At 38.5% G+C, this 24,957-nt stretch overlaps 1 protein-coding gene across 1 annotated transcript in view; it reads right to left on the minus strand.

The window, feature by feature from the left end:
- uhrf2 (ubiquitin like with PHD and ring finger domains 2) overlaps nt 1-24,957 on the minus strand; it is a 43,458-nt gene that overhangs the window by 17,449 nt on the left and 1,052 nt on the right. Inside the window, exons 2-3 of the mRNA XM_084746131.1 lie at nt 10,736-11,128; nt 7,573-7,892 (exon numbers count right to left, since the gene is read on the minus strand). Coding sequence (XP_084602257.1) covers nt 7,573-7,892; nt 10,736-11,128 — 713 coding nt within the window. The remainder of the gene's footprint in view (nt 1-7,572; nt 7,893-10,735; nt 11,129-24,957) is intronic.

The raw sequence follows: 24,957 nt of genomic DNA on the forward strand, positions 1-24,957 counted from the left end.
GCTATCACAGTGGCTAGACACAAAGCCTGGTATTAAGTGTAAAATGTTACTTTCACTTCACTTGTGGGATGAAGGAGGAAAGACTTTCAGGCGCAAAGGAGGTAAACAAGAAACTAAAATCCTGCCAACACTCATATGAGAAAACAAAATGAGGAAATATGTTTAATCAGTTATGAAGACTCTTACGGTCTCCTCTGTTATGAAACCATCATTAGCGCTTTGTGTGCTTAGCTGAAGTCCCTGTAAAGAGGCAGAAAGGCAACAGAGAAAATGAGAAATACTCAATTTACTGATAAGCAGCCGAGTCAGAACTTGCTCTGACACCAAACAAGCTACATATAATTGCTTCACAGTAGTGAGGGAATGCGACTGCAGTCTCTCTTAACCTCAGCTTTGTTAGTAATTGAGGCCAAAATGTGAAGCTGCAACTTTTTATGTAGTATATCTAAATTTCTCTAATCTCAAAACTAGATTTTTTTAAGTTCAGCCACGTGACTGACTTTAGAAGGCAACTTCAGGTATTAAAGGTCCAATTTACTGATTTTCAACCTGAATCTAGTGTGATTCACAAGTGTGAGATCTCTCTCCATCTCAGTCAAATCTTCATTTCTTTCAAATCTGTAAGCTTACAGAAGGTAGTATATTATTATATGTAGTATATACATGTAATGTTGGTTGACACTAGAGTCTTGGGTTGGGGGACGTCTACCAATCGACTTTGATCACAGTGAAACATCGCGATGGACAACGGTATTGTTGTTTTGGTGGGGGTTTTGGCGCCACATGTCCACAACGTAATTATGTTCAGCCTCTGAAACTTGAAACAAAGTTAGCCGGCAAGCTATGCTGCCAATACAACTGAAAGAAATACACTAACAGAGGCCTGCAGAAAAGAAACACCGCTGCCACCAATGTAAATAAGCGTTTTGGGTTTGGGGGTTTAGCATAAAAAAAATAAATAACTGCACAGTGATCACACAGTTATGTACAGTATATACCGAGGCAGGCTCTTACACAGGTGACAATAGGTCTTTTTTCTACAGTAGACGCTGACATGTCAAAGTAGGAAAAACACAGGTGTTACTAATAACATTAATGATGGCTGTGCCAGAAGCATGCACAATACCGAGACCCTGAAACTGACGCTGCTAACTGGAAGTCAGCCCTCATTAACTTTATTAATTACACCTGTACTTTTAATGCTGTGACAGCTCAAAATGTCCTCTGGAAAAGGCCTACAAAGCACCATCTCAAAGATTACAGTCACAGTAAGCATGCCAGTGAATTTATTATACTAATCTGCGAATTATCAACATATATATAGAGCTCATACCAATATATCTGTAATAAACCAATGTCCTCCATCTAGTATTCTAGTACAGCAATCAAACAATGACTGCTCTGTGTGGAAAAGGAGATAAGAGAGTGGGCGAGTGAGAAAGAGAAACTAAACTGAAACTGAAATTAAACTTTATCTCATCCTCATTTCATTGTCACTTACTAAATTAGAAACTGCTGCAGCAAATAAAACTCTCTCACAGCGGCACTCAGGTAGCAGCTACGCTCAGATAATGGCAGGCCCACTGCCACAGCTTTAGATACTGGTAAGATCTCTTCCATTGCATATGTTGATCCTCGCTAATTAGAAGACAGAGCCCATTTAAGAAGTGCTTAAGCCTCTCTTTTAAGAAAAGCCTTCCCAAAACGCAAATTTTAGTTTAATCAGCTTCATATTGAGAGAGATAAAACCTGGATTTCTCACATGAGGTGCAGAGCTCTGGATGGCTACAGGCCTTTTTCACGGTAGACAGATAATTGTAACAAAAATACAGGTGTTAGTATTAACATTAACAATGTACCCATTGTATTCAAGTGCCCCAGTAAGCCATGACAGTGTGACAGTCAGCCAGCACGCACAATACCAGGACCCTGAAACTGACGCAACCATCTATCAATTCTATTTTTATCTGTGCTTTTTCAATTGTTACATGTAAAATGGTCTAGGCCAAGGTCTCACGGGGTAACAATGATTCTGAGAAACCTGCCAACATGTAGATTCTGAAAACTCGTGTGGATTTTGTCTGGAACTCGTCATGTTGTCTAGTGGTTGCACTAGAGTCGAGAGACAGGGCAAAATTTTCCTGTTGGTAAGGAGTTTCATTATTTGCATCATATTTGAAGCATTAAATGATAATGAGATGTACTGTTTATAATGAAATACATAAGGTGATAGGCTTGGGCCACATCTATTTTGTCATACCTTCATACCTTACTGACATTTCACCAGAATATACGGTATATTTGTGCAAAAAAGAAAAAAACTAAAAATGGAAACAACTGAGCTGCTGTTGATAGAAGACATTGTACAATTTTGTGTCTCCAGTGTTTCCTCTACATTCATTTAGGAGTGGCGGCCCGCCACTCCTAAATCCTAGCCGCCGCTCCTTCAAATTTTTTTATTTTTTATTTTTTTTTTATTGTTGACGCAAATACACCACTGTCGCATCTCTCCACCTTCAAAACAGACTCCTGTCAGGTACTTGCGAGCACTAAGGTAAACTGCAGATAACTATCTTGCTCAGTATGGAAATATACTAGCGCGTGCTCATTTGCATGATGCTAGCGTTGTTTGGGGGGCGCGGTCGTCAAGCATGTCAAGCACCTAGGCGACAGGGCAGAGTCAGAGGAGCGAATTCATGAATTACAAATAAACAATAAAGCAGCGAATTACCGGCCGGAGAAGAGGTAGACGTAAGTTATTAGCTTGAGATAACTCGACATAGATTTTACAAGTTAAACAGATGTTCACAATATGTTGATGACCAACTAACGTTACGTAACTTATCGGTAGTTTAAGTTAATTTGGCCCGGTGCCAACTCAGTGTCGCTAACGTGAGTAAACTAATTGATAGTATTAGGCTAACGTTAATATCTACATGCCATTATGTAACAACTGACTGCATTTTTCAGATGAGTTTATTGAAATATTTCTCTAAGAAGAGAAACGGAACGCCTGCCCCCGCTGCTGAAAAAAATCCTAGAGGAAACACTGGTCTCTAATATCCAATTAGCCTACTTACACAAGTCTTGCTAGTATTAAATATTCTTGGCCCGTAGAGTATTAAATGGATAGGAAATAAGTGTTCTTCCATAGATTCCAGAGACTTTCCCACAATTGATAGCATAATATCATTGGGCTAAAGTGAGATCATGTGTAGGTGGCTGACTGATAATTGAATAAAATCTTCTGGCCAATAAACTGCTTTTGTAGTTGAAAGAAGTCATCTCAAAATAAAGTTATATGTGGTAATATTTTCATGATTCCATAACCAGCCATTAATTTATTAGGAGACCTATGGAGCAGAAATGACCAGCAAATAACAATTTTGTTGGCTGTTTTGTCCCCTGTTTTCATAAATTAATTTCATATCTTTATTTTCCAGCTATAAAAGAGACAACTGTTGCAACTTCTACAACAGTATGTTTTAATTAACTTTATTCACAATGAAGGTATCGAAAATAATACCTTTGGGATTTTTTTAAATACTAGGGCTGCACAATTAATTGCGATATTATTGAAATCGTAATATGTGTAATATCCAAATCTCAGAACCAGAGCCAAATTGCAATTTTTGATAGAGGAAAAATGTGTGAGAAAACAGCATTATAATGAGGTACTGTAGTACTGCAGAGACGCCCTGACCTAAAAATCTTGTTCTCCAGATGAAAGAACCCGTTTGGTACAGACCCCAACAAAGAACACATTGTCACAATTTTTTGTTTTGTTTTTTTGTAAAAGGAAAATTGTAATGAAAAAATATCATATCAATTTCATCTAAAATAATCACAATGTGACTTTTTTTTTTACCATGTCATGCAGCCCTACTAAAACCCTAGTACACCATAATACCGACAGTGGCCCACATTTTGCTCAGCTCGTCGTGACGCCTTTCTAAAATGTAGCTTTTATCCACTGGCTGTGAGGAAAGCAGGAAAATCCTGCGGCTGTGTTTGATGTCAATCAAACTTGCACACACTTGGGTCAAGTGCAGGTTAACCTGTCACTATCTTTGCTCCCTACACCCAATGGGGAAAGATGTGAGTCACCACAAAGTCACAAGCTATGCATATTTAGGTGGAATACGATGGAAACTACCACAAAGAAAATGCAAAGCAGCTACAACTAAGACTGGTAAACTACTTATCTACTGTCTTTTGTGTGCTAATGAATCAACCAGAGGGCAAAGCTGTTACAAAGATGTTAAGTGCAAAGGCACGGAATAGAATTGTATGTTTTTTTTAAGATTAATATTTTAGACTACCTCTCAGCATTGATAACCTCTGTAAAAATGTTACAAATGTGTTGGTTTTGTTAATACAACAAGTGTTTCTCTATGTTGAGGAACGTTGATACCTGGGGTCTGTACGTGATCTTAAGATTTTCCCTTTTTTCTTATTTTTCATCTATTTGTTTGAATGTAGGTCATGTAATTTATTACATAATGAATGGTTTTTGAATGTTTATCGCCCTAAGCAGTTCTGGGTAAAAAATAAATAAATAATTGGTTGCATGGAGTCAGTGTGCAAGCATTACCTTTTTCCTGTGATTCTGCTTCTGACAGCCTTGCACGTACGTGTGCATATCATTACTCTCCCTCAACGTGTGCCACACAAACACATTCTTTGTCCCATGTTTGGGTTGTTGGGATCTGGTCACCCTAATAATATATATATGGGAAATAGACAAAAAGTTTTTTTTTCATCGACTTAAATCAGTCAAATATTCAATCTGACATTATTCCGCTTATTGCTCAACCCTATGCAAAACAAATTCCGCCTTAGCACGACTAAATCGTTGAATTTTGGCCTGATTATGTTATGTTATTGTATGCTTTTTTTTCCAATCAGCTTAGACAAATTAATTGGCTCTGACGTGCTTAAAATGACAACATTAAAAACACAAGATGCCAATCTCCATTTGCATACAGCAACTATAACAGTCTACTTGAAAGCTAAATAAACATAAATTATATTTGCCCATTTTATGTCTATATTTGTTACTCTCTCCAGAGAGAGTCTTAAACATATGCTGAGCTCAGCCAAGATTTAACCATGAAACCATATCTGAGAGCAACACACACACACACACACACACACACACACACACACACACACACACACACACACACACACACACACACACACACACACACAACCCCAGTTCCTGGGAGCAGCTGAGAGGAGATTCTCCCAACATATCCCTTTGATTTTGTGGCTCATTACATTCTGGAGAAACGCTGTCCAGAAGAGCAAAAACATTCGTTCATTTCATAGGATTGATTTTCTTACTTAGACTATGCAGGCAGGTGTTTAAGGAATGTGTATGTGTATACGTGTTTGTGTGTGCATGGGAAGGCGGAGCAATCTTACCCACCCTCCACTTTTCTCTGGCAAACAAAATGATAGTAGAAACCTGGAATGGCGCTCAGGACAGAGACTGATACTGCGCTTTTAGTCAATAGCAAAAGAGCATTTTAGACGAGACATCTTTCTAAAAGAAAGCTGACAATTCACATTTTTTGCATTTATAGCTACGGCCTCTCAGCAGTACTGAAAACCAGGGCTGCATTCGTGACTCAGTTGGTGAAGACGCAAATCACACATTACTGTGACATCCAGGGTTTAAAGGCATGGTATGCAGGGTTTTCCTTAAAAACAATGTACAGACTCATAAACATAATCCCTCTCAGTTGTCACCAGAAGCGCGTGGTGATGTCTGTGTTAGGACTGTGATGATAACCGTACCCTGGTCAGGTGATGCCAAGGGGTGGGAATCTCTGGGTACCTCTCAACTTCATGATAAAAACTGATTTTGACATTTATGAATCAATTCAGAATCTTCCTCATCCGCACTGCAATGCATCTAAGAATTGAGTATTTCCTGCACCCTACTGATGCCTACTGGTGGGTTGAGCTTATTGACGTCATCACTGCAAATTTTATTTTGAGGGGTCAATCTCATGTTGAGATCAGTGCACCGATCTATAAGTACACAGGGCTGTCAAACACATGACACATGATATGATCGTATTAGAACCAACTTTGGAGCGTTATGATTAACTTCATGTTAGCCTTTCCTGCTCAGCTTGCTGCGGGGCTAACCCCTGTCACTTTTTCAGCAGTTGAGAAATAACAGACGATGCTGCAGTGTTTATCAGCTGTAAGACTGTGACCTGTACTGTACATTTACTGCCACTGAACATTTTATTACTGAGTTTCTGCTCCACTATCAGCACCACTGACAGTCTGACGCTCACTCTCCTTCATTTGTACGCCACACACAATTATGCACTGCCAAATTCTTTTAAGGGAAACACCATACTGTGGGAGTGTATTGCTTTGTCACTGTGGTAAGGGAAATCCATATTGTCACAGCCCTGGTCTATATCTGCAGAGACACTGCCCTCTGCCTGTATTTTGTTATTTTCTCAATATGTGGCTGTGTCTGGGATATTTCTGGGCTTTAGTGTCAGTATCTGATGACCTAAAAAAGAGAGTCAACAATCCACCATCTTTCTGGTGCCTTTACAAACAGCAACTGACAAATCCTGCATATTCTGCCTTTAAAACTGGGGCCTTTGTTGTCATTCACTTCTCGTTTCCTCTCTTGACTTTTAGCTATCAAATAAAGCAAATGAGGTGCATGGGGCAAAAACAATAATCTGAATAAACAAACATAAATAATTAAATCCACTGAATTTTAATAAAAAGAGGGCACAAAATGCTGCGTCTTATTGGATCGTCCCTGCAGGAACACTCATGTCCCGATGCAAATGATGAAACAACAAATAAAAGCGGAATAACAGGGATTTGGAAGATTGTGGAATGCCAAATGGGAATGATGTCTGCCTAAAAGAAAAACACACATTTACTGCTCAACAACCCTTGATGGAGTTTCTCTGGCATAACATCCCCTGACAGAAACACACATACGCACACGCACACACTATGGTACACACAGCAAGGAGGCTATCACCGGTGGCATGTTCACAGCAATTACAGACAAAGCTGAAGGAGGCAAGCAAAGAAGTAATGCTCCTGAGAACTCATGGGTTACCATGGAAACGTGGGCTTCTGAATGAATTTGCTGGAAAAGGAGAGCGCGAGAGATAGAGTCCAAATTGTAGCATCAACTACACAAACCCCCTCTATCTCACCATCCTCTGGACTGCCAGGAGAAAGCTGCAATTCCCATCGCGCCGAACCAATGTTACTGATGCTCCGAGCCACTCGTATAATACACACACACACCGTGTTATTTATGATCGGTGGACATTTCCACTCAAAAGCAGCACAACCAAATACATTTTTAACACTGGCATAATTAGCAAGAACGAAAACCCTTTTTCTGCTGCAAATTCCTGCATTTTACCATCTAGAACGATTTCTGTTCACCGGACCAAAATGCTGCAGGACTGACACTGTGCAGGATGTCTGCTAAAACGTAAAAATCAGACCTCTGGTGCAACCAAAATCAGTTAGGCTGCAGCAGGAAAATGAACCATCACTTACTCGTCATATTTAATGTGGTAAATTACGTCCTCTTCTCTCTCCTTGGTCTCCGTGGCTGCTGTAGAGTCTGACTGAGAGGTGGAGGCTCCGTTACTCTCAGGGCTTAACACAGCATTATTCCTGTTACTGTCTGTGGTTTGGCCCTGGCCGTGGGCCTGTCCCTGCTCGGCCTGCAGGTTTCCATTAGTCCTTTTTGGGGGCCGGCCCACCTTGCCCTTGGTGGGCGTAATCTGTCCTTTGGGAGCACGTGTCACATTTTCGATGCAGGCCTCAAACCAGGCACCAATGCTGACATCCCTGCAGTCCACCAGCTCGTTAATCTGAGAAGACACAAAGATAAAAATAATACCTGGTCGCTTTTGATCTCGACACCCTGTGATTTACCCCATTTGCTGCTGTATCATACGCTTCAAATAAAGGCATTACATATTCAGATTTTTACAAATGTTTTTCCAACCCTAGGTAGGACAGTTAGGATAGTCAACTTTAAAGTCCTATTCACACTGGACTAGTATGACCTGGGAACCTCACATGATTTAGACATTACAAGGGCCCAACCGATACTGGATTTTGGAGTAAAAAAAAAACTATGATATCAATATATGGGCTGATATTCTTTAAACAAAATACAATATATTGACTAGAGAACATATACATAAACACATTTTTTGTAATGATCCCTCAAAAGTAAAAACACACTTGTTTTACAAAATAAGAGCAGGGCATTAAAACAGTAATCTTTCCATGATATTCTTACTAATTAGAAATAACTACAAATAAAAAACACACACACATAAATAAAGCAAATATGTTATGTATATGTTAAACCCGAATTAAGAAAAAGGATAAAATATACATAAATGCTGCCTCTAAATCTAACAAATAAAAACTCTGAATTCAATCCAATACTGGGCCGATAATATCAGTCGACTGAAGCATCTTTTTTCAGCAGCCACATTAATAATATACTTTATTTTTTTCCTCCAGTTTTCTGCATCCAACCAGCATGAATACTTAAATATTATCAAATCTTCAGTGTCATCATCACTGATTTTCAATGTCAATATACCAAATCTCACATCACAGCTGTTGACTGCTGTTCATATTATGAGTCGTGCTCAACTTTCATATTTGTTCAGTTGTCTGACAACAGAAAAGAGATGTTGACAAAAAAAAGTACAAACCTAAATCACAGATATGACAATTAGCATGAGACTAATATTATCACACGACCTCTACATTTGGTGAAATATGGCAGATTCTCAAAGGATCAAAATCACAGATGACCTCCACAATTATTACAAATTACTAGAGGTCCCCTCACAAGTTACAAGTCTGTGCAAATTGATTCACTGATGAGCTGGTGAGCTATTACCAACTGCATCCTGGAACCTAAAGAGAACTCTTATAATAAGAGTCATGTGAGTAATATAAACTACAGGCAATATGTAGTAAATGGGTGGAGGCATGCAAAAAAATATTCATTTATACTTTCATTACCTCTCTGCAGGAACATTCTTTAACATTCAACATCCTAGTGAGGTTGGTGATGTTAATAATCAAACCCTTGTGTGCACAAATATTTGAAATACATTTTTCATCCACGGCACTGTTCAGCCTGTCTGCTCCTTTGTAAAAATCACATAAAGTATTCACTGAGCCTGCAGTGAATGCTCGAGTCCTGTAAAAGCATGTGACCTTGATATCCAGTGAAGTTGCACAATTTACAACTCCTATACTTAGTTACAGTATTGATCTTCCTGCATGGCAAAGTGGACTTTTAGCATCAGACGGAGTTCAGCTGTCACACACATATAATTCTCAGACATGCAGAATAGCCAGACAGCAAAGCTCAGTAGAACACAGTAGGCTTACCAACATATGAGTTTTGACTGTAGTCTATTTATAATCTGTAAGTTGGTTAGTGACAGGATTGTAAAGACCTGTTTTTTTTATGCATGGCCTGGCATGTGCCTCTCTGGCAGGGTCGACCACATGCTTGTGTCCATGTCATTAATCCTAATAAATTAAGACCTATAGACAGAACACTTAAATAGTGAGAATGGACAGACAAATGTGGCACCTACACATGCACTCTTACACAAGGGCACATAAATAAAATCAGGCTCGGGTTATTAAAGCTTACATACTGTATCTAAGCAGGGTGAGATGCTTTGTGACACTGAGCCAGAAACAGTCATGCATTTATTTTGCTCCTGCCCCTCCTAAGCTCCATTCTAAAATTACACAGAAGTTTGTTTACATCATCACTGGACATTTTATAAAAATTATGCCTATAGACATTACTAAATTCAAGAGCAATAATAAGCCTTTGAGTTTCATGACAAATGTTTTCATTGTAATTGGCAAATTTTACATACATACGTTAAAGTTCCACCCAAACTTTAAGATATTTTTGGCTGAATTTAATCTGTACATATATACCTTGTCCTTCATGACAAACAAACAAAAATGCGCATGTACAATGTCATATTATTATATCACATTATTTACCAAAGTCCCTGATTAAGATATATACATTTTGTTTATATGATTATGTTTTATTTTTACATTTTATTTAACTTGCTTACTTTTTTATATTATGTGCACTTTACACATTGAATATCTCTGAAATGCCCACTTCATGCACATTTACTGCTTGTCTACTATTTCATATTCAATAAAGACAAAGGAGGAAATAAAGGCAGTGGTGCTACACCACAAGACAGAGAGGAAAGTAATGGAGGATTTACTATGTGCAAAATAGCAGCATACAAACCTCTGTATAGCATCAAATACAAATCTAGGAAGGCATATGAAGGTATAAAAGCCAGTGCACAAAAGCATGCACACTCCTTGTTTCATGTGAGCTAAATTATATCTAACTGCACCAAGATTTATTGCAGAATTAAACTAACTTTATATTTACAAGCTAGTTTGGAGTTTTTAACAACAGAGCCCAAGTGGAGCAAGATACAGCTGGTTCATAATTTGATTTGACATTCCAACAAATAAAAGTGCCCTGTCCAAGAATGACTGGCTGTGTCTTGGCGTGTATGGCATTAAACTTCTAAACTCTCTATAATTAAGCTATGAGTCAGACCAGCTAGCTTCATGCAAAATCTTTCAAATAGTTCCCAAATATTTACGCTCCCATCCTCACCTTGTACACTCCAATTCCTGGGTCGACTAGTGTGTTTCTGCTGGATGTTGGGGGGCTGTCCCACGCCGGACTGGAGGACTTGAACCCATTTTTGGTACTGGTTGAGTTACTGGTAGCGCTGGTGTCCGGCTTGGTTTCATTAACAGTGCTGGTAGTGCCATTGCTGCTGTCATTGTCTATATTGGTAGAGGTGTCCATAGCAGCAGGGGAGCCGGGAGCTGGGGAGTTGTGGCTTTCTGACCTGGGGTCAGGGGGGGGAGCTGAACCGCAGGCAATACCAGAGGAGTCCTTGGTGGCGGGGCTGTCTGGAGGGTCAGTCTGTGAGCGAATCAACAGCTGGACGATGTCATTGAGACCGACGTTGTAGTCAAACAGTGTCTGGCCATCTTCCATCTAAAAAGATAAAAATTAAAAGGCCACTGATGTGTATGAATAGGTCCAGATAAAGAGCTACAAAAAGCCACACTTGCATATAGTGCAGCAACAGACAATTATTAATATTTCAGTTCACAACATGTCATAAAGATCAAAGGTATTCAGTTGACATGGATATACGAAAGCAAATAAATACATTTGAAAAGCTCTAACTAGAATTTTTTTTGTTTCTTGTTCTGTTTTTGGTCACTTAAAGGTAACACCTAGTGTTCAAAAATGGGCTGCAGTCAAATTCAAAATAATGAATCTCCAATATTTGCATTAGGGATGTCCTGATACAACTTTTTCACTTCCGATACGATACCAATATTGCAGCCTTGAGTACTGGCCGATACAGATATCGATCCGATACGATATCAGCACGAATCATACATACTTTTGTTACTTATTTTGTAGTGTGGAATGTTAGAAAAGGCTTGATGAAGTGATGTTACTCAAACAGAGAACAACAGTCAGCAACCAGAGTCACCTATGGATAGAAGTGCTGGAGCGGAAAATGGACTGCTTATCTGAGCGCTTATATCGGAGATTTTAGATGCAGTCCGATAAAATCCGATACTCGTTTTTTGGCTGATATCAGACCGATATCCGATATCAATATCGGATTGGGACACCCCTAATTTGCATCTCTATTACAACAGGGCTACCTGCTTGAAGATGTGTCTCCTAATTGATGGGTGTTTTTCTTGAGTCAAGCAGCTGTAAAATGGTGAATTAACACATTCACTTCCTACGAATTAATCACAATAAAAGTTCCCCCGATTATTCTGTAATTTAAAATCTTTTATTATTCAGCAGCAAAATCAGTTTATGTTGACTTCTCATCAGCAGTAACTTAACACAACTTCTATACAGCCTGAGGCAAACATGAAGCAGTAAAACAAGGAAGATACCTGAAAGTATGAACAGGGATGCAGAAGAAAAAACTACAGAAACAGCAACTTCAGGCCACAGAGATTCAGTTAGAAGCTACAAAAGTACTGAGTTCTCTCTGCTCTCCTGCACAGGACAACACACACCTGTTTGAGGGGGAGGAGGGGAGTAGTCACAGGTTGGCCACAGCGGACGAGACGGTGCACTTTTACCCCACTCCAGAGTTGGAAATGCAAATCTGCACAACATGGTTCAACTCCACGTGGACAAAAGAGACACCCACAGGTTGCAGGGACACTGACATCCAAACGGACTCCAGAAAGTAGTATAAACTGAACAAATCGGCATTGTGTTGTCCATAGCTGCCCAGGTATGCGTCTGTTTGGGAGTATAACTGTGCCCTGAACCTACATGAGGACATGACGAGTACATTATACTTTGACAATGACAAGCGAGGACAAGTCCTACACTGTAAATTGGTCAGCTTTTTATAGTGCTATCAAATGTCTATCAATATAAATCTAAGCCTATTATACTGAAAAAAAAAGCCCACTGCTCTGAAAACAAACACTCTGGAGTGAGTTCAGTCTGCCTGCCAGACTCGATTAAGATATTGCTCAATTTAGTAGTTAGAAACATCGACTTCTTCTGAGAGATTATTAATGATTTCTTACAACTCATAAACAGACACTGATTAATCACTGATTCAAACATTTGCCATGAGTTTTAGCTCCATGGAAAGTGAATAAACGTGACCGGGAAGTGTGTGAAATCACAAAGACCAAAACAAAAACAATGTTCAGCACCGGAATAAAAATTTCAAAAGAGAACATTCTAGCTGTAGCCTGTATTTCAATTTAGTATGTTTCCTTAATCTCTGATGACATATCATGGTCATATTATGATTTAATAGAGTAAATATATTACATATTTCTCCTTTAAACAACTCATCATCAAATTTGCCCAGAGATGATGCATTTGAACAATGGCACAAATGTCAATAAAGAAATTCTTTATTAAATTGTGTCCCAAATTTCCTTCTTAATAGAAATCCATGTGGTAGGAAATAAACGCCGCTGCACTACGGAGTGCCCTCAGACAAATACACTCGGCCGCTTGTGAAGGACAAACAAAGAACACACAAGACAGAAGACAACATTGAGCACAGTGAGAGAAAACAACTATGTATGGTTACTGTGCTCAACAACATCCAGGGGACATTAAAATACACACGCCGTATGCAGTACTTCAATAAATCTACACGCCTTTAAATGCACCACCGACGTTTAAGGATGTTGCTTAGGAGTCCGGAGCAACAACATCTGTTCTCTGTTCTCAAATGAACCGATGTTTAGCTGGTGATTACTGGTTCGGCTTTTTTTAAAATTCATTTTGAACAATTAGCACTTATGGCAGCACTGTTGGGCTACATTTGTATTTGTTTACACATCCAGTCCAGTCGTAATGGGTGCTAAACTGAAACTCTATTCACATGTATCCCACAATGGTTTTCTACAAGAAATAAAAAGAAAAAAATAGAAATGAATGCATGAATTAAAGTGATAGGAGATGTAGCTGGGGGAAACGGAATGACTGGGTTGCTATGACAACCAAAAGAGAGCACCCCCCGCCCCCCACCCACCCCCATGAACCTGAATCATGTATACAATCTCTGTCGAAACCAACCCACCACCATCAGCACGACCCTTTTAGGCAGCGCGGCTTGTGGGCATCAAGAAAATGGTCATCCCTCTCAAAAAATGAAAACAAATTTAATTAATTAATTAATTTAAAAAATAAAGAAAAATCAAAAAAACAGGCTCTTGACCAAAAAAAAAAAAAAAAAGAAAAAGATGAGGGTCCATTAGAAACCCATATTTACCCTTTATTCACTCCTCTACCACAACCAATCTACTGTTAAGTATACAGTACAGCTACTGCCTTAGGAATCGAGCTTATGGCAGACACGCAAACTCATTATAGACATCAGCTATTCATTTCAGCCCCTCAACCCCACAATCCCCATTGTAGTGGAGAGAGACGAGCATGGCCGCCACTCTCACTCGCGCTCCCCTTCCTTCTCTTCTTCGTTATTTGACAGCGAGGAGGAGGAGAGCGGTCGGAGGCGTAGCAGGAGAGCAGTAGAGGGAGCAAGCGCAATTTCCCCATCCCTCCCTGTTCTTAATAGTCTCATGAAATTTAGATCAGAGGAGCAGCGGTGCAAACACATCCATACAGTACAGTGGTGGCTATATTCACCTGTCTGTCCGTGGGAGTCTATCTCAGCATTTCTTTGTCTGTCTCCCTGCCTAAACTCTTCGATTTTGGTCTCAGTAATTGTCTATCCTCCTGCGTGTTTCATGCTACTTGATACCACATTGAGAAAACAACAGAAAAAACACCCCACATAGACAATAAAATTGCCGCTAATGTTAAAAAGTACCGGGTAGATGGGACGGAAAATTACACAGCAACAACATACAGTAGAATTTCATGCGCCGCACCAAACCTCATAAATAATATCTAAGCTGTACCCGCTTTCCACAGCGACTTCATTGTGTGATCAGCCTCGCACTGCGAGGTGTTACAGTCCTGACATCAGCTCATACCCAGCAGAAGAAACCTTTAAACAAAGAACCGCCATCTGAATCTGCAATGTCACAAAGAATGCATCATATATTAATGGAGGTCAAGATCTCTTTGACAGAAACACTGGCATCTCAAGTGTGTAGGATGAATAACATCATCAAGGATGTGACATTTTCTCCTTCGTCATAAATAATGCAGTATCATAAAAGAAAAATAAAACACATTGCTTCTGGTATCTTCATTATGTGAGTCAGTGAAATGTTTTGCAGAGGGAGACATCAGTCCCGAGCGAGCGCACATCACAACAAAGCTTTAGACAAACCAGAGACACTTGACTTGAAGATTTCTCAAAAGGCTTGAACAAATCAGAGTCAAAAAATCCTTGGCATGGCAACACTGGCTGTGTGTGTGTGTGTGTGTGTGTGTGTGTGTGTGTGTGTGTGTGCGCGTGCGCGCGTGCATGTGTATGTGTGTGCGCACTTCGGTGTGTATCACATTGTTGAGTGGAATAAAATTAACACCTCTCCACAAGGCTTATTTCTCTCCTGCATTTTTTGACAGGAAGTCTTTCAAAGACTAATTCTTTCTTATTGTAACAGGCACTAAGGTATGATATCAGAAAAAAAAAGCTCAAACAAAGACAAGAGAAAGACCTGTGGCTACTGAGGGATAATGTGAAAACATACCGAACCTGTAGGCCCAGACAAATGTTTATACCTGATTCTGCATATTCTATCTATGGCTCCGCAATATAGCTGTAAAATTAATCACAATAAAATGTTTCATTTCAATTGATACTGATAGTTAGAAAAGGGTTGAATTTCATTACTTTATTTTGAATTTAACCACCTTGCTTTGAATTGAACCACTTTATTTATCAAGGCGCACAGCCTTTAAAAGAAAAAAAACAAAGACTACCATACTGACGTGCTGACCTTGTTCTTTTTTTATTAACAATTTCCTCACTGTCTGCACTCATTTTCTCACTCCATGCTGTTTATGTTGCTGTGTCACATGTTGATGGTGAAACTGAACAACAAACCAGTTAAATGACTGGCATGTCAGTTATAGTCCACTCCATCATCAAATTCATATATCATATTAAAAAGGCTGAAATCCTATTTAATATACAGTCTATGGTTAAAGCGAGTCATTTCCCCCGACTCCCCTCCTCCCCAAACTCAAGCTCAGACAGAATGCAGGAACACTGCAGCGGTGCAAGACGAGCACAACATTGTAATTTGACAATAACAAGCGACGACAAGTCCTCCACTGTAAGTTGATCAGCTGTTTATAACTGTCAATTGTCTGTCAATGTAAGCTAAGCCCGTTATCCTGAAAACAAAAGCCCTCTGCTCCAAAAATACACACTCTGCAGTTGGAGTTCAGTGACTGGCTGCCGGACTCCATTAAGATATTGTTTAATATAACCATCATAAACTTCTGCTCCTCCTAAAAGATTATTAATGATTTCTTACTCTCAGGCACTTTACTCATTCAGCGAACATCCAGCATTAATTTGAACTCTAAGTAACGTGAACCAGACAAACAGTGCCCAGAACGGAAATTTCAAACAAGGACATTGCAGGTGTAGCGTTATTGTCAGAGAAGCGAGTATTTCAATTTTGCATGTTTCCTTATTTTCTGATGACATATCATGGTCATTTTATGATTAAGTACAGTAAATATATTAGATGTTTCTCCTTTAAACAACCCATCATCAAATCTGCTCAAAGATGGTGTATTTGAACGATGGCACAAATGTCAATTAAGAGATTCTTTATTAAATTGTGTCCCAAATTTCTTTTCTGATAGACATCTATGTGGTATGATTTATTACAGTAAATATAGAACAGATTTCGCCTTAAACTCTAAATAACATTTACAGAATTGTACAGTTTAGCTTTGCATTTTAACCATGTTTAAAGCGATAGTTCACCCAAAAGTGAAATTTGTGATGTGATATTGAACTGGTCACCGTTCACTTCAATTGTACTGGATTTGGCTGCAACGCTGTTTTCCGCTGAAGCTCCAGGAGTGTTTTGTGAACTGAAGATCTTCACATCAGCACAGGGGTGAGTAGATATTGAGTGAAATTTCATTTTTGGGTGAACTATTGCTTTAATGTAGCTACAAGCTAACAGAAGGTTATCTGCTGCCAGAGCCATGCAGAGTGCTGCCATAATGTTATTTAGAGGTTTGGTGATGCATCTCTGATATTTGCACAAGAAAAATGACTATTTCAATCGACATCGATGTCTCAGGCCTGTGGCACCAAAATCTGGGTTATGATGCCGCCCAGTCGGTACCAGCCACATAGGAACTGGAGCGATAAAACCACCAGGTTTCGGTACCAAACCCTGTTTATGAGCCAGGGTATATTGATTATGTGCTCTCTTAGTGGTTTGCATTCAATGAATTTAAATGAAACAATTGATCATTTTTACCTAACTATTTTCTTATGCCCATAGATGAAGTGGCTATTGCTGATAAATACCATGTGTGTTTTATTGCCCTGGCCTAATTATATCTCAAGCAAATATCAATGATGGAACATATCTGTTAACAACAGCTTTCAACAATTAATCAATTAGTTGTCAACTATTAAATTAATTCACAAGTATTTTGATAATCAATTAACTACTTTGAGTGTTATTTTTGTAAGAAAAAAAATCTAAATTCTCTGATTCCAGCTTCTTAAATGTGAATGTTTTCTGGCTATGACAGTAAACTGAATATCTCTGAGTTGTGGCCAACACAAGACATTTGAAGATGTCATCTTGGGTTTTGGGAAACACTAACCAATATTTTTCAGCATTTTCTGACACTTTATGGGCCAAACAACCCAATCAAGGGCAAACCAATTGAGAAAATAATCAACAATGAAAATAATCATTAGTTACAGCCCTACTGATAATATTATAAGTCTAAAGCCAATGATACCTATTATAGAGCAGAGACTGGAGGTGGGAGAGATTTGGCTGTAATATTATGTTATTTTTCACTATTGCGCCAACATGCCCTCACACATTATCTAATTGTAAGACTCTTAATGCAGAAATCATTCAGATATTAAAGTAACTAAGCAACACCTACTTAGTATATATGCCTGTATAACAATGACAGAATACATTAAGTCATTAAGTAAAAGTGAACCCAAATTGAAAGAATAAGAAATCATAATGGGCCATTAAAATTCAGTGCTTAGCTCTAAGAGGAGGTTTAAAGGTGTGAAACCCAAGCTGGACCCACACCGCTTGTTGAGACGAGATTTCAGAGAAGAGCAGAAATTAGCCTCTTTTGCTCAGACAGGCTGCCCAACACCCCTTACTCCTACATGGATCCTTCTTCTTCACCCTCGTCTCCACCCACAGGCCGTCTTAGCAAAGAGCCGAGATGAAAAATAGGTCATATTTCCAAAAACAATGACATGGGGTGTGTCTGTGAGCCTGCCATCCATACCAGGCTTCCATCTTTGATCTTTTATCCCTCATTCTGCCCGTGGCCATTTAATCTTTTACCAGAAGTTTCCGCTGTTAATTAGCACATATTACCTGGGAAAGTGACGACGGTTGTTTTGTTTTGGTTTGGTTTTTTGCTTGAACTCGCAGCTCTTTTCACTACTTTATTTTTGTTCCTACATTAGGCTTTAATGATGGTACAAAAAGGGAAAAAAATTTATCTGTGCGGAGGCCTTCAGTTTTATCATGTGACATCTTTTCCCAAATTAATGAATAGTACAATAGTTAAATAAATAGGGCTGGGAATGATTTAGAAAAAATATTTTGACTGATACTGCAATTGTGATATGATTTGCAATATTAGAGGTAATGACAATTTTTACATTTTTATTCTTATTTTGATTGAAAAAAGTTCAGATTATTATGCTGTGATTTTTTTTTTGCAGGAATCTAGACCAAATTAAGATGTTTTGTCAGTCTGTAGAATCTAGGACGCCTCTGCCTCATGACATTCATTAATTTAAAAGGTTTTTTTTTTACATAGAATTTGCCTCTGACAAATTTTGCACCTCCTGTAGTTTGAAAATTGCAGAAAGCTGTATTGTGATTTCAATAAAATTTCAATTAATTGTGCAGACCTATAAATAACTTTTCAGCTACTTTGAGCAACATTCCTTAAAATCACATCAAGCAATAGTTTTAAGAACACATCCAAGATTTCTAAGGATCTGGTCTACACACACTCCATTCACAGCATTTCCACCTGTTAATGTACAGTGTGTATAAACTGTGTGAAACTGTCATTATTTTTGCATTTGCTCACTGTTTAATTTAGATGTATTACTCTATTGTTTTTATTCTTATGTTACTGTCATTTTTGAGCAATCTCTGGCCCAAGAATTTTCTTTGGGGATAATAAAGTTCTATCTTATTTTATCTCACCTTTAAGGCATATTATGCGACATTTTCCTAAAAAATATAGAGAATCACATAAACAATCCCTTTCGACGATCACTTATGACTCACAAGAAGTGTGTGGTGGTGGCTTCATCAGAGACCCTGCTCTTCTTATTTACTCATTATTTTGCTGTGCTCGGGACCAGACTCAACAATCGGCTATCGCTCTAGTGTGTTCACAAACAGCTTGGACAAATCTTGCTGATTCTATTTCTATTTATAAAGTACAACAATAGTTTGCATACAGTATTTACAAACTACCAACTTACTTAAACAACGTTATTTATTGCATTAAAGGTAGAGTATGTAGGATTTGTCAGTTGCTAACTTTGTAAATGCACCAGGAAGAGTGTAGAGTACCATTCCCAGGCTGTAAAATACAGATTTTTGGGGCAAGTAAAGCATCCCAAAAAGTGCAAAATAATGGGAAAATAAGGAGGTGTTGGCAAATGCCAGTCTATGCATCGTTTTGGGGGAAAACTCTGCACAGTATGCCTTTAAGGACATACTATAGATTTAATTGTTGTGTCGTGTAAATCTGTGAATATTGACAGACTAACCTTTGACAGCAGGATGCAAATCCTGTGTTTTGAATTTGGTTACCAGATGATGCTTTCGTTTATATTCAGATCACAGACTGTGCTTTTAATCTTCATATGTTTATTATCTGCAAACACACCAAGCCACAACAGATGCAAGAAACCTAAACCCGAGAAGAGCGAGGCAAATGGTGGTCTAATAACCTGAGCAGTCCTCCGGTAATCTGAGCATAAAAACAGTAGGGGAAATCATACTATTCATAGTGCAGGTGTTAGAGCACAGCAGTTAACAGGTAGGACATTTGCCCACTAAGCAAGCTAAAGCTAGAATGAGAAGGAGTGGCAAAACATGTGGGAGTGTTATACAGCCTGGAGTTGTAGTGTAGGTTGAGTATCCCTCTTTGTCTTTGCTCTTTGTCCGGCCTATCTGTTGAAGAAGGGTGTGACTGTTTACATGCATGGCTGCAGCCAACTCTGCTTGCCCTGAAATTCCGTATGAAATTCTAACAGCTCAGAAACACCATCAATCGAGGCGCCACAACAACATCAATGTATGTATAATCAAATTGTGACAATATCTAGGTCAAAGCAACTGTCTGTGAGAAAGAGGGCAAGCCAATAAAGCTTCCCTACAGCTCGACAATAGGCAACAGCTAACAGTGGACGACAGGCCAACTATTTGAACATGAAACATGTTGCTTTTGCCTCGGCAGGAAAAAAGCCTTATAGTTGAAGCACACAGATGCAATACAAGCTTAAAACACTTAAAAAAGCCAAATGTGTTTTTTTTATTAGTAAATGAGGAGTCTACTGCAAGAGTGAGTGTGGGCGTTGAGCAGAAAGGCTGCACGGACAGTGAAAGGTGTGTGTGTCTGCTCATGAATGTGAGTGACATGAGATGTTGTTGTTCAAAGTGAAACAGAGACACACAATGAGGAGTGCACAGGCAAATTGAAAAACCCATAAAAAAAACACACACTGAGGCAAACTTGTGTGGCTGCTGGCTCAAGACCCTTCCGACTGAAGGGCAAGCATGACTTTGAACTGGCGAGGCAGCGTGCGCAGCAAGCTGGAGGGAAAAACAAGACGCCATTTTGAAAAGGAATTAGACTGGAGTTATTCTGCTACAAGTCCAAATCCTAACAGAGCGCAGGCACCGCTCCAAGCATGTAAGGGCACTAGCTAGTGTACGCTGCGTGTCACTGGCTCATTCCTTGCATTACTTAACACATGGAAATCCCCTAATCAACCCTCCCCACTTATTTTCCAGTGAAATGGAGGAAGCACAGGATTCACTGCACGGGCCTAGCTTTTGCAACCACAGCTCCGACAATCTGTGACAACAGCATAACAGTAGATTAACTGTTAATAAAGCTCATGTAAATTAACTAGATTGTAGCTACCACTGTTGATGACATTCTTGAACTGAAAGAAGAGTCTTGCTTTGTGTTTTGTCATCAAGGTGATCTAAGCCGTACAATGGTTTTGTTGATTTTAGGAAAACTGCTCAAAACAATGAAAATAGTTTACTAGTAAACTCATGAAAAGTACATCCAAGGGCAGTAAACACCGGTGTAAAAGGTGTAATACAATATCTTCTGTCTCTTTTCATAATAATAGCTTGCCATTACTAGACTGGGAAAAAAAATACTTAGTCTGGGCAGTACAGCGATAGTCCGGATTATTTGATGGGGTTGTATGAGGTACTTATTCATAGTCTGTGTATTAGCTACAGTGGACGTCAGCTAGCACGCCCCCTGTAAGGAGAAGCAGAGTGGAGTACCAGCACGAAAGCTATGTAATGAACTGCTATGGACAGGGTGATTAACAGTAGGTTTTTAGCCACTCAAAAAATGTCCAAAACAAGTCATTGTTAGTTTAAGCGTTCACTATATTTGCCGCCAGACAGCCTCTGATGGGAAATCACTGTTATACAAGCCAAATATCACACTCTCCACAGGCAAAAATTAGTCATTTTACCTCATAGAACAATGAAGTTTCTGGTCTGCCACTGATCTGATATCTTAGTTTGTCTGTGGTATTGTTTAACTTTGTGGTTTTTAAAGGTTAGTTCAGATTCTCTGAAGTCCTACAATAACACAAACAAACTAACAGATTGAGGCAGCAGTAGACCAGCAATTCCTGTGTTCTGTGAGGTGAAACTATTGATTTATTTGGCTGGTTTGGAGAGAGCGACATTTTACTGATGTAATGGCTGCTTACTGTGAGAAAAAAAAGTGCTGAAAATATTTTAAATATAGCATACACTTTAAATAACATTTATGATTTTCAGGTGGACCTTTTTCGAGTGGCTAAAATACCATTTGTTGCTGACCCTGTCCACAGCAGTTCATTGCTTAGCTTCTGTGCTGGTGCTCTTCTCTGCTTCTACAAACTGGGGACGGACCAACCAGCATCTACTGTCAGTAATCCATTGACTATCGAGAAGTACCTCATGCAATCCCACTTAAAATAATCTGAACAATCCTTTTAAAATCTCTGCTTCATCATTCCAGACAGTGTTTGGAGTATTTTCTTTCCTTCTGTCCTGCAGTATACACAGCACACAAACAGAGAACAAGATCAACCCATTGTGGTCTGTATGACTCAGATTTAAATGTTAAGAGACTTCATTATCATTCAATTACACAACAGGAAGTAGGCTAGACAACTTGAAAACGCAGAAAACTGTTCATAAAGGAATTTCTTGGCCTGTTGTACTGCCTGACACGTATGTATGCAGGAACGTGTGACTAAATATAAACAATTTTTGCTTCCAGGGGGCTTATCTTCCTGGCCGAGTCACACTGTGTGAACATCAGCTTCATAATGTTATGCTGAAATACTAAATAAATCATGGCACCAGTGTCCTGCCAGCAGTGAGCATCTTATGCTTATTACCGATCGAACAGCGAGTGGGGTGACAGCTTTCGTGAACCTTTCACACATTACACACTTTAAGACACAGTGGGTCAATCTGGCTGTCTTTTATAAAATGATTCTCTTATACATTGAATGTTTACATACTTGAACAAACACAGCATAAATAGTGAAAGCAACAGACTGATTTCATCATAGCACAGCACTATATCTGAGGTCGCAAGATATAAATTTTCCAAATATTGCCTGCATTTACTTTAACAGTTTCAGTTACAATGTGAGTGTCTCTACGTGGTAGATCATAAAATATGCCTGTGTGTGTTCAAAAAGTAAACCACAGGCTTTGAGGCTGCACGCTGCATGCACCCATCCGCCATGACACACACATGTGCCCATGTCAGGATGGCAGCTTACAGATTTCATACCACCGTCTTCCCTAACGGCTGCAATTAAAAAAAAAAACAAAAACAAAACAACAACAACAACAAACTTGCTTCAATCACTATGTGGGAGAGAGAAAAGGTACATGAACATCTGTTCAGGGTAATATATGAATCATCACATTTCTAACACAACATAATTTAACAGTGTGTGGAATTTCCTTCCCACCAGGACAGTGACTTAATATTACAGCCTGGTCGTGGCCTTAAAACCAAACACATACAGTTTTAGTCTCAATTTGGTCTTAAAGAATTATTGTGGTTTTTGCGCAAGTAGTTTCCTCCCAGAAAAACTGTCATTGTAGTACTGTCACAAATATATTTTTTCCTGGAGCACTGTTAACTTTCTCATATTACCGATTTAGATTGAAATTAATGTAAATTTATGACCGAAAACCAGGCAAATCCTGACTGATACATTACGTTCGAAGGCAATATGATCCAATACAATAAAAGCTGCTGTAGGCAATATGGGCAAAAACAGTATCATACAGTATAATTATTATAGCATTATAATGATATCAACATTACATTTTTTAACATAATAATATATGCTATTATATATGATATTTGTTCTTAAATATATGACAACTCATGCTGTGACAGAAAATCCAATCTTACCATAATTAAATCACGACGTCTTACTATGAGACATTTGTCATGATACAATCGTACAGAGAGACGAAGTGCTTAGGAGCTTAAGTATAAACTCTTGACAGTTTTACAGGCTGCATTACTGATGTTACCAGACACATATAGTGTGCAGTAAACCCAAATTACATAGAATTATTGGTGGTATGAAATCAGCAAAGATACCTTAAACATGTTTACTATCTACTGGGACAAAGTCAAATATCACAACATTTTTAACAAAATACCTTGATAATGATATTGAGACAACATTGTAGGGATGCCTGTTGGTGCCTTCACAGAATATTAATACAGTCAGATTTTTGATAAATAATCATCAGTAATGTGGATATAATGACTAACTGGATAAAGGCAAATAAACATACAGCTAGAATAGTCTGGTAAATTCAGAAAATTAAATTACTTTAATGTAATGCAGCCTTTTAAACAAGGAAAAGACAACACTTACACATCATAATTCTATGTTGTTGTATTTTAACTGCATGTGTTTATTGACTTCTTGTGTTATGTCTGACTGTCTTTTTAAAATTGTTTTGTATTAACGGTCTGCTTGCTACATGTCTTGCATGACGCTGCTTTACTCCTCTAAGCTCTTTCTCCTGTTTAATTGTTAATTTGCATTCTTCAGTTCTAACCTTGTATGTTGTGGGTCGTATTTAATTTTTTAATGGCCAATTCAACAAAAGGCCATAGGACAAGAGTTGAAAATTAGTCTTTTGGTTAACCCTGGCACATTTACAGTGATGCTGATCAATGTGCACTGTCCCTGAATACAGAGAGAATAAATGAAATGGAAAAAAATAATGATATCCAAGATGATATCTAGTCTAATATCTCAATATAATATCAATATATTGCTCATCCGCCCTATCTGCCTCATTCTGGTGAAGTTAAAAGTGAACTGAAAAAGAAAACAAACATCGTTTGATTAATTTGTCATGTGTACTGAATTATTGCCTCACAAATCAAATCATAATGTTTAATGTTTGGAAACTCGATAAATAAAAGCATGGCTCTGCAGCATGCCACTCATGGATCTAATTCTGTGTGATACACTGTATTTGCACTGTAGTTATTACAGTATGTTATTTATTTGTGTATTAATACAGTATATTCTTTAGATTGTGTATTATATAGATATACATCTTGTTATGTCTTGAGTATGTGACTGCAATTTTTATATTTTCCATTGTGCTGTTAGGATTTATTTTGTTACTTTGTATGTTATTTTTCAACTGATGATATATAGTCCTCTCTTGTGTTTTTTATGTCACAGTGTATCAATTGGATAACTTGCTGCTGTAACACATAAATTACCCAATTTGGGATTAAAAAAGAAAACTACATCCATCCATTTTCACTTCTGAATTTTCAGGCCATGAGAAAACAGGTGGGCA

Source organism: Lutjanus erythropterus, chromosome 20, assembly GCF_056507025.1.
Source record: "Lutjanus erythropterus isolate fLutEry1 chromosome 20, fLutEry1.hap2, whole genome shotgun sequence".
Lineage (NCBI taxonomy): Eukaryota > Metazoa > Chordata > Actinopteri > Lutjaniformes > Lutjanidae > Lutjanus > Lutjanus erythropterus.